Consider the following 11,165-nt stretch of genomic DNA (forward strand, 5'->3'; position numbering starts at 1 on the left):
CTTCCAAGGAAAGCCTACCTCAACACCTCCTGATGTTTACCGCTAATGAACTGGCCCACATGTGCCCCTGTGTTTACATGCGCATGCCTACTAGTGTGTAGACCGTTTCACGAGTTCTCCGAGGACAAGCACCAGGTTAATTTGTCTCGGTGACTTCAGTGACAAGTGGCTGCTGTTTTTGTTTTGTTTCTGAGCTACTCACCGTGGGGCCCACACTGCTCTCACGTTCTTGATCCTCCTGCCTCATCTTCCAAGTGCTAAAGTTACAAATGTATGTCTCCATGCCCAACTTAATGGTCACTACTTGTTGACCCACTCTGCAGACAGCAGAATTTCACATCTTGGCTAGGATCCAAGGTTTATCTTTGACAGAGAGGCACGTGCACTGGAAAACATCAAACACCTTGACTTCCTCAGATAGTCCATTGATTTGTGGTATTTTTTTATTGTTTTTGTTGAGCTATATGTTTTTCTTCACTCCCCTCCCTTATTCCCTTCTCCCCTCTTCCATGATCCCCACGTTCCCAATTTACTCAGGAGATCTTGTCTTTTTCTCCTTTCTATGTAGATCCATGTATGTCTCTCTCTTAGGGTTCTCTTTGCTGCCTGGGTTCTCTAGGGTTGTGGGTTATGGGCTGATTTTTCTTTGCTTTATGTCTAAAAACCACTTATGAATGAGAACATAATTTATTTGTCTTTCTGGGTCTGGTTACCTTACTCAATATGTTTTTTTTCTTTTCTTTTCTTTTCTTTTCTTTTTCAAGACAGGGTTTCTCTGTAGCTTTTGGAGCCTGTCCTGGAACTAGCTCTTGTAGACCAGGTTGGCCTCGAACTCAAGAGATCTGCCTGCCTCTGCCTCCCGAGTGCTGGAATTAAAGGCGTGCGCCACCACCGCCCAACTTCAATATGTTTTTTTCTAGATCCATCCATTTGCCTGAAAATTTCAAGATGTCATTATTTTTTTTTTTTACCTCGGTGTAGTACTCCTTTGTGTAAATATACCACATTTTCTTTATCTATTCTTCGACTGAGAGACATATAGGTTGTTTCCAGGTTCTGGCTATGACAAATAATGCTGCTATAAACATGGTTGAGCACATATCCTTGTGGTGCGATTGAGTGGCTTTTGGGTGTATACCCAACAGCAGTAGTGCTGGGTCTTGAGGTAGATTTTTTTGATTTGTGGTATGTTAATTTATTGAAATTTCCTCCACTTTTCCCTTTTCAGCTTTTATGCTTTCTAGTATCAAAACAAGTCACCCACTTAAATGAACCCCTTTACTTTTAGATTTAGTGCTAACTACAAGGCTGTCTACTAAGGCAAACAGCATCCTTTTTTTGTTCCTTTATGTGTAGAACCCTAATGTGATGGTCCAGAAGATTTCTCTCTGCCGTCCTCAGTTTAGTGACCTGGAAAGATGCTTAGGAGTTCCTCACTAGAGACTTATCCCTTTGGTCAGTGCAGGGCTTAACAACTTCAGCACTGCTGGCCTTCCTAGCCATGCAATTCCTTGTTGTCTGGGCCTGTCTTGCACTGCAGGTCACAGTAATATCACTGGCCTCTCTGCACTAGGTGACAGTAAGAATTCCAAGCAGTTGCAACCTAGAACGCCTTAAGATATTGCCAAATGTCTTCTGGGGAGCAAAGTTACCAAGACTGAGAATAACTAGGTAAGGCTTTGTTCCCAGTGACATTTCAAACACTGGGAAAGCCCACTTCTCATGTGTTAACGTTCACTTCTGTCTCCCAGCCCAATTGGGCTGGCTAAAGGCATCAACTGGCTAAGAGAAATGTGAGGAAGAAGACGGGTATTTAGAGGGACCCACACTCCAATTCTTGGGGATTACTCATGGGCCGCGGGGAGAAGGGTAGTTCAGTAAGCCTCCGTGAAGGAGACCTGGGAAAAGAGCCCTTCACGCCTTCTGAGAGTCTCCCCATCTGGTGTGTCCAGTGGACATCAATCAAAGTTTCCAGGAGGTAGGAAACACAGAGAAGAGGAAAGAACAAAGATGACGCTGTGCTTGCTCAGAATTGTAAGTTTCTCTCCCCGAAGTCTCTGCCCTCCTGAAGAAGGTCGGAGGGGCAGTGTAGTAACCATTTGTATTAAGAGTTGTCTGTCTGCAGTCCCTGTAGGCTGCCAGGTCTGGTTGCATCTCCCCACCTTTCTGAGTTCTGATTGGGAAAGTGTCCATATTCCCACATTTACTGGTAGTGATAATTTGTTTGTGTTTTAGCAAATAAAGCTTTCCCTGGAGATCAGAGTGCAGAGCTAAACCACTAGAGGCCAGCAGTGGTGATATACACCTTTAATCCCAGGACTTGGGAGATAGATGCAGATGGATCTGTTTGTTCTAGGCCACCCTGGGCTCCACGAATTTGATCCAGTCTTTAAGAGAAACAGCTCACAGAAAGTGGTCCCAGCACTTGGGATCCCACAGGAAAAGACAGGAGGAGTTCATTGCAGTCTGAGGCAGCAGTCTGGGGAGGCAGTCTGAGGACAGCATTGCCCTTTTGGTCTCAGGATTTGGTAGAGGTAAAAGGTCTGTCTAGTGGCTGGCTGCACTGCGTCTCTGATCTCTCAACTTTCCCCCCCTAATATCTAACTCCGGGCTTTTATTATTAAGACCAATTAGAATTGTGTTACACTTGCCATATACACATACAAATAAATAAGTGAAAAAAAATTCAGGTGAGAATCCACTCATCTGTATGTGAAGACTGAGCTTTAAGACGCACACACTATGTGAAGGAGAAAGACCAGCCATGAGTTAAAGCTAGGTAATGACCATAAGGTGAGCCCCAATACTATTTGCTCTCTCTTTGGACAGTACATGGGAAGTTTTCCTAATAAAGCATAAAAAGAAGAGTGGCAATTACCTAAGACTGCTACACACCTCTTCCTTTATGTTACAGAGTGAGTCTAGTCCCTGCCCCAACGCCCTGGGCCTAGAAGGAAGAAAAGCCAGAGCTGGTCCGCTATTCAGGTATCTCTTCCCTCTCGCCTGGTGGCCTTGGTCTTGGACTACTTGCTAATGACAGCTGCCAGCAGAATGTAGCTACTGGGCCTACATTCTGTGAGGAGACAGGGTGACATAAATCCCAGGCAGGTCTCTACAAATCACTCCTATACCCGATTCACGTGTCCCAAAGCCTGTCTGGATACCTGATCCACCAAGAAGACGGCCAGTTCTCAGGTGAAGACCTCCCCTCGTCCCAAAGGAGACTCCCCTGAGTCCCAAGGAAGTCAGGATGGATGCTGACTTGAGCTGGGATCTGAAATTCAGGCCTGGACTGCAGGTAGGTTCTGCCAGAGCAGCCTCGTGTGAACCTGCCCTCATTTGTTCCATGAGTGTGGACCTGGCGTGTGGCATAAGCCAGATCATGCTAAACTCTGTGAGTCCAGACTTAACATCCTAACCAGGCGATAGGCCAGTCCATAGCCTCATAGGGAGCAGACAGACATTAGTCTTCCTTGAGGGCTCTGTAGCGGCTTTCTGGAAGCCTGGACTGGAATTTGGAGAGTGTGTTGGGTGTGGCTTGTGGTGGTGTCAGCCAGTGGAAGGGGGAAAGAGGGGGTGTCACAAAACTGCAAGCAGCTCCAGGCTAATAAGGGTGGGAAGAAAAGGCCACAACCTTGGAACTGCACTCCCCTGCCTGGCACCCTGAGCAGGGCTTCTCCAGAGGGAAGGCTGGCCTCTCAGGTATGGGCTTATGGGCATGCAAGCTGGAACTGGGCTACCCAGCCCCAGCCCAGAGGTCCCCAACTCACCAGGACCTAGGTTTTCACATCTTCCCCCACTCTCCCCTTGAGAGAGCTCCCCAGAGGACAGAAGGACAGGTCCAGGGCCAGCTGCGCTCTCTCCAATGTCCTGTGGTGTGCCCAATAGTGTGTGATGTGGGTGGGCCAGCAGGGTGGAGGCCCAGTGGCTTCTTACTGAGGTAGTTTTTCTCTAAAATTCACAGAGTTGGGCAGGCCCTCAGTTTCTGCCAAGTGGGGTGACGGGCCAGGCGCTGCATCTGCTAGCCACCTCTGGGTGTCTCAACCGAGTGCACTGTCAATCCCTGGTGCATCCGCTTTGCAAATCTGGCACCCAGCTGCTCACTGGTCTGCCTCAACATCCATGCGTTCCCAGGTCAGCTCTGCCCGGGGCTGTTGGAGGTCAGCTTAACAGATGGCGGCTTGCTACCGACTCTGTCGCCCCTTTTCCGCCAGCTGATGATCCTGATCTGCAGCCCCTCTGAGGGCCAGGCTTGAGAAGAAAGGTGGAGGCCCGGGTTCCGGGCCTGCAGCTCTCACGTGCTTTCCCGGCCACCCCCTCCCGCCCTGCGTCGAGGCGGCCAAGCCTGTTCCTCTTCCCCGGTCGCGATTGCGACAGGCCGGTCTCTGCTCCCAGAGCTCCCTGCCTCCGCCCCCGGCCGACTCTCTCCACTCCCACTTCCTGAGCCCGGCGCTGGAGCCCTGGAGGCCAGGCCCGGCCGCTCCCGGCCCCCGGGGGCACGTCGGCCCAGCCGCCAGGCTTGGGAAGTCGTGGCCAACGCTGCTCAGGACGTCCGGGCTTCCCACCTTCCTCCCAGGCCTCCACCCGGTCTGGTCAGCCGACCCGAAAGGCCGCCATGCGCCTGCCTGGGGCCTCTCCCTGCGGCCTGGTCTGGGGGCCACTTCTGCTGGGACTCTGCGGGATCCTGATGGCAGCTCAGCCCCAGCTGGTGAGGGAGGGGCTAGGTGGGATGGGCCAGGTGAGAAAGAGGGCCTGGGCAAACTTCTCTCCAGCCCTTCTGCCCACAGAGCTGACCCTGCCTTGTTCTCTGTCTCCGCCTCCCCCTGGAAGGTGCCCCCATATCGCATAGAAAACCAAACTTGCTGGGACCAGGACAAGGAATACTACGAGCCCAAGCATCAAGTCTGCTGCTCCCGCTGTCCCCCAGGTGAGAACAGTGGCCCCAGGAAGCCCGGGTGGTAGAGGTGGGTCAGAATGACACCAACACTGATAAAACTAGATAGGAGAGAGAGACGGGGGAAGCATTAGCCATTGTCACACAGCCACTGAGATTTGAAGAGGTGGCAGCATAGCCATGAAGGGGACAAAGAGGCTAAGGAGAGGAGGCTCTGTGGCATGCAGCAAGCGGAGGAGATGTAGACTCCTGTCTCCTGATACCCCTCTTCCCTCACAGGCAAGTTTGTCTCTGCTGTATGCAGCCACAGCCAAGACACAGCTTGCGAGACTTGCCCCCATAATTCCTACAATGAATACTGGAACCATCTCTCCATCTGCCAGCTCTGCCGCTCCTGTGACCCTGGTGAGTGGGGATCCACCTGGATGATGGGTACTGCTGGGACCCAGCCCCTCTCTGACTCAGCCTCTCTCTGACTCTCCCTCTCCTCTCCCTTCCAGTGCTGGGCTTCGAGGAGGTTGCCCCTTGCGCCAGTGATCGGAAACCTGAGTGCCGCTGTAAGCCAGGGATGACCTGTGTGTATCTGGACAAAGAGTGCGTGCACTGCGAGCAACCTGTAGTGTGCCAGCCTGGCACGGAAGCCGAGGTTACAGGTCAGAGGTCACTGAAGGCAGCCAGTGAAAGGAGGCTGGGTAGCCTTTGGGGACTCCCCACTGGAGTCCTCTTGGACAGAAAATACCTATCGTTCCTTGCAAAAGCCTCACAGGCAGGGGGGAGGGGAGTCTGCCAAGCCATGAATTGGGATAGGTGTAAGGGACTTAGAAGGTGGCTCCTGTCGGCACTGGGGAAGCCTGGGGAAACCGGCAGGCTAAAGCCAAGCTGGGAAGGTAACAGCTATATTGGCATGAAGGCTTGGCATGAAGGAGGGAGGCATCAAGGAAGCCCACAGCTGGGCTCACGCTTGTCCACTCATCCTGACTGGCCCGCCTTTCTTTTGCCAGATGAAGCTATGGCTACTGACATCACCTGTGTCCCCTGCAAGCCAGGATATTTCCAGAACAGTTCTTCCCCTACAGCTCGCTGCCAACCCCATACCAGGTGAGAGTGCCCCTTCCCAGACCTCCCCCCAACTCCAGGAAGCCCTCCTATTGTCATCCCCGTCATCCTTGGCTTCATATGCTCGCCTGGCCATTCCCACACCATGTGTTCCTAGAGCACCAGGTACCAAGGAGAACAGGAAGCGCTCACAGTCCTGTTTCCTCCACAGATGTGAGACCCAGGGCCTGGTGGAGGCGGCTCCAGGCAGCGCCAGCTCTGACACCCTCTGTAGAAAACGATCAGAGCCAGGTGAGAGGCGGGGCTGAGGTCCAAAAGGTGGGATCTGGGAAAAACACCTCGGCCTTCCTCATCCAGAAAAAACCGGGAAATGTGCATCTTTCCTCCCAGGATTAGGCCGAGAAAGAAACATTCCTTCTAAAGCGATTGGAAGGGGCTGGCATAGTGGCAGAGTGCTTGCCTGGGATGCGTGAGGCCCTGGGTTTGAACCTAAGTACCACCTAAAGAAGAAACAAACACTTGGAGAGCTAGGCCTGGTGGCGTACCCATTTCATCCCCAGCACTTAGAGGACCGAGGCAGGAGAATCAAGAGTTTGGGGCCAGCCTGGGCTCCCAAGTGAGACTGTCTTGGGGGTGGGAATAGAACATCCGTAGACTATCTTCTTACACACTATAAAAATTACATCTGTTATGCTTGGAAACACTCCTGTGCTGCGATGTAATTCCAACTGACTCTGTCATTGTCCTCAAGTCCCTTCCATCCTAGGCCTCCTCGCAGAATTCCTTTCCTAATCGAATACCTCATCGTTCCATTACACACGTCTGCGGGAGTCATGCTCCTCCGTCTGACTCTTTCTAGGTTTTTCTTGGTTTCCATCTTCTAGGAAGCTCACGGGTCTCCCAGCCTGGTGGTTGACTGAGGGTTGGTTGTTCTGATGACTGTAATCATTGCTAATTGACAGAATGGAGTAACATTTCCGAGTAGGCAGATATTTGTGGTTATAGCTTCCAGGTATTGAGAGCTACCCCGAGCCCCTCAGTGATCCCACTTACTCTGCTCAACGATTCTCTGAAGTGGAGTTGTTCACCCTCACCGATGGGAAGAGGAAACTGAGGCATTAAATGATTTGCCTGAGATCACCTGGGGGGGTGAGGGTGGGGTGTGAATCTTGTGATTCGCATCTGTATCTGAGTCTTTCTCACATGGGGCCCATGTATAAGGTACACGTGCTGTAAAACTTTCTAAGACTGTGTCCCAGGGGTGGTGGCACATGCCTGTCACCCCTGCATTGGGGGGTGGAGGCGGGACTTTGAGGTTGGGCCGGATGAGACCTTGTCTCTGAGAGGGAGCAGGGAGAGAGGGTGAAAATTAACTCAAATTCACCATTGAATTTAGAGCCCTTCTCCTCTTACGTCTCCATCTGGCTCATCCCAGGCCTTCCTATGCATTTCTAGTCATATCATTTTTTTTTCTTTACTAAGAGTGGAGTAATAAAAGTGTTTATCACATGACTTTTTTGAGGGGGGAGTTGGCACACGCTGAGTAGATGCGAATGGCTGAGTTATCCCCCCCCCCCATATCCTAGCCTTTCAGTTAACAACGATCGTAAATACTTTCCCGTGATCTCTCAGAAATTTTCAACTCTGCATCAGATGTCAAGGAGGCATCAGACATCAGTGTCACTGGCATTTCAGAGCTAGGGTTTTAGCCAGTGGATCTGCTAACTGCTTATTTTACATCTGACAAACCGATGCTCAAACAGGGGAACCGGCCTAAAAGACAGGCACCTAGGTGTGCAGACTCCTGGTTCAGTTTCTCTCCATGACTTGCATTCTTCATGCCCTTCAGCCACAGCTGTGGGTGAATCAGTGTGGGCAAGCCTGGGACAACAAAGTCCTCTCTCTCTGCCTCTTTCCTTCCTGAGCCCCGCCACGAGCAAGGGAGTGAGCAGCTTGGAACGCTTACTCTCCCTGAGAGCCATAGGCCAGGCTCAGAAGTAAAGTTCTCACAGACATAACAGGGGCAATCTCAGTTCCGGTTACAGAACCGGGCTCTCCTCTTCGACCCAAACACCACCTCCCCTCCCCGCTGCCTTTCATGTATTTCCGGCCTTGAAAACCAGCTGCCAAAGCATCCTTCATGTACTGACTGCAAGCGTTCTAGACATCACCACTCAGGGCAGTCCCTCATGTGGTCAAGAGACCCTTCGCAAAGTCACCCTCAGCCCCTTGTCACAGCCCAAGGTAAATGGCTCCAAAGAGGAGAAAGGCTGCCTGGTGTCTGGGAGAAGCACCCCCCACACCTATCCCCCCTACCGCCCCCTACCCCCACTCCCCCACCCTGTTCTCTGGTGTCCTCACTCTTGTCTGCCTTCCTGGCAGGAACAATGCTGCTGCTGGCCGTTCTGCTGCCACTGGTCTGTCTTCTGCTCTTCAGCACTACCCTGGCCTGCACCTGGATGAGGCACCCCTCTCTCTGCAGAAAGCTGGGTAGGAAGGAGACAGTGCTTCCTGTCCCCACGTGGAGGTGGCAGTGAAGGGGAGGGATATTCAAGGACAAACTCTGGTGCACAAGGCTCTCAGGGCGTTGGATACCCTCTCTAGCCTCTCATGCCGAGGCTAGGGACGAGGGTAGCTGTCCTGACTTCTGCTAGGACCCTAGGGTTGGCAGCACACAGTGGTGGGGACAGAGGTTGAAGGTTAGGAACTGCAGGCCTCTCAACCCGTTCTGGTTTTCATTTCAGGTACTCTGCTCAAGCGGCATCCAGAGGTAAAGGAGTGGAAGAAGTCAGCAAGGAGGGGCGGGGCGGCGAGGTCAGGAAAGGTGGACTTTGGCCTCCTCCACTGATTGCTTGCTGAGCGGCCATGTTCCAGCCGCCATGCCTGGCACCAGCATACAGTCTGAGGAAGAGCCTCCCACCCTGGAGTTTGCAAATGAGTAGAAAGAATAAAATTCAAAGGCTGGGATGTTAGGGCCCTTAGCTAGCATGTACAAGGACCTGGGCTCTGTTGCCAGTGTCACGGAGGGGTGGCACCATCGTACCATCGCAGCACTTGGGAGGCTGAGACAGAAGGCTCACCATGAGTTTGTGGCCAGCCTGGGACTCTATAGTGAAATCCAAGGCAGCCTGAGCTAGAATAAGAGCCTGTCTCAAACACAACAAAACCATAACAGCAATAATAATGATATATAAAGAATAATTGTATATCAGGTGGCAACCGTAATAAAAGCGAGCTGGCCAGTGAGTGGCAGGTGGGCAGGGAAGGCCTCTCTGATGCACTGGTGACTTAAGCAGGGATTTGAAGAAGTGAGGACGCTAACAAGGGGACTCTTGAGGAAAGTGCTCTAGAAACTGGAGAAGCATCAAGTGCAAAGGGCCTGAGGCATGGTGAGGCGCAGACACTATGAATGCATTGCCAGAAAACAAAGAAAAGGGAACTAAGTTACAGTGAAGTCTGGCCTCTGATGTCGGCTGCTTCTCTCTCTTTCTCTTCTACAGGGAGAAGAATCTCCCCCCTGCCCCCCTCCAAGAGCCAACCCAGATTTCCCTGACCTGGCCGAGCCACTTCTACCCACGTCTGGAGACTTGTCCCCAGCCCCTGCTGGACCCCCAGTGACCCCAGCCTTAGAGGAGGTGGTGCTTCAACAGCAGAGTCCCCTGGCCCAGGCTAGGGAGCTGGAGACTGAGCCTGGGGAACACAGCCAGGTAGCCCACGGTAAGCTGGACAGGCCATGGGGAGAAAGGAGTGTGAGGAGGAAGGGAGAGATGGGGGTGGTTGGCAGGGAGAAAGAATAAGGTCCAGATGAAATAAAAAGATCCAGAGGCAAAACAGAAGGGAAGAGTCTGAGAGAAACAGAGGAGTGTGTTCAGCACCTCAGAGAGCTATAGAGAAGCTGGGCTGTGGGCACACCTGCATCCCGAGCACTGGAAACAGGAGGACCAGGATATCAGAGCCATCCTCCGCTACACAGCAATTTTAGGCCAGCCTGGGCTCTGTGAGACCCTGACTCAGAGGAAGGAAGAGCAAATGAGAGGTGGAGTTGGGAGGAAGGAGAAGAATTCCAGAAGTGCCCCTTCTCATTTCGCCTTCTCTCCCACAGGTGCAAATGGCATCCATGTGACTGGAGGCTCCGTGACCGTCACTGGCAACATCTATATATACAATGGGCCGGTGCTGGGGGGGACACGGGGTCCTGGAGATCCCCCCGTTCCCCATGACCCTCCGTACCCCACTCCTGAGGAGGGAGGCCCCGATCCTTCTGTGCTCTCCACGCCTTACCAGGAGGATGGCAAAGCTTGGCATCTGGCTGAGACAGAGACACTAGGGTGCCATGCCCTCTGACAGGGCCGAGGAGCCTACGAGCCGCCCAATGCCTGATGGTATCTGAGAAAGGCAAGGAGGACAGAGAGTCCAGCACCTTCTCCCGGAGGCTGCTCTACCCACCAGAACTCACAGGGTCTGGGGAGACTCTGAGAAGCAGAAGCCTAAGAGACTAAGCCTCAGACACCTCTTCAGAGCAGAACCGGACACTGGTTCAGAAGCCCAGGACTCTGACTACTGTCTGAGCTAGCCCGAGACTTTGTGGCGGACCCACCAGTCCCAGAGGCTGCACACATTCAGCCGTAGACACAGGCAAGCCTTGTAACCATAGATGCTGCCCACCATGCCTCCCTGCACCTTAAACATGGCAAAGGAGGGAGCCGGTCACAGGGTCACTGCCTAGGACATCACCGGACCTTGCGAGGCTTCGTGGTGTTCATCCTCAACTTTCACAGACCTTGAGGGCTCATACCATGTGGACCAAGACAGACCCTGAGTGAAGATGGCCACGTGGAGGAGCATCCCTCCCTTGCTCCTGGGGGAGAGGATGGTGAGCCAGTGAGAGTCGGGGTTTGGGTATCGTTATCAGGTATCCAGGAGAACAGGAGGAAAACGACAAGTGTATTTATAAATTGTAACCACCTGCAAATAAAGTCAAGATTGAGATCCTTTATTTTCTTGGGTTTTATAGAGAAATACTAGACCATTAGGACAAAATCAAAGGCAAAGTTGAAGACACAAAAATATAGTCCTTCAAAGGTGCTCCCGGAAGGGGTCCCTAGGATTGGTTCAGATAGTGTCCGAATTAAGCAACAGTGTCTGAGTATTTACAGGGAAATATTGAAGGCATTCAACACACCTACAACATGGACCGACTCGGTCCTCTCAAAAA

The 11,165-nt window shown here is 52.3% G+C and overlaps 1 protein-coding gene across 3 annotated transcripts; it reads left to right on the forward strand.

The window, feature by feature from the left end:
* Positions 1-4,370: 4,370 nt before the first annotated feature.
* Ltbr (lymphotoxin beta receptor) lies at positions 4,371-10,946 on the forward strand. 3 transcript variants are annotated; one of them, XM_048444116.3, is made up of 10 exons: positions 4,378-4,738; positions 4,831-4,927; positions 5,174-5,299; positions 5,395-5,547; positions 5,896-5,992; positions 6,162-6,241; positions 8,333-8,440; positions 8,695-8,720; positions 9,451-9,667; positions 10,053-10,946. In XM_048444116.3, exons 1-10 carry the CDS (start codon positions 4,616-4,618, stop codon positions 10,292-10,294), a joined length of 1,269 nt encoding a protein of 422 aa, XP_048300073.1. In that variant the 5' UTR covers positions 4,378-4,615; the 3' UTR covers positions 10,295-10,946. The 3 variants fall into 3 exon arrangements, with proteins under 3 accessions (XP_085543276.1, XP_048300073.1, XP_048300074.1); XM_048444117.3 differs by having other exon boundaries at positions 4,382-4,708; XM_085687150.2 differs by lacking the exon at positions 8,333-8,440 and having other exon boundaries at positions 4,371-4,738.
* The last annotated feature ends 219 nt before the right edge of the window (positions 10,947-11,165 follow it).

Source organism: Myodes glareolus, chromosome 3 (genome assembly GCF_982192425.1).
Source record: "Myodes glareolus chromosome 3, mMyoGla1.1, whole genome shotgun sequence".
NCBI lineage: Eukaryota > Metazoa > Chordata > Mammalia > Rodentia > Cricetidae > Myodes > Myodes glareolus.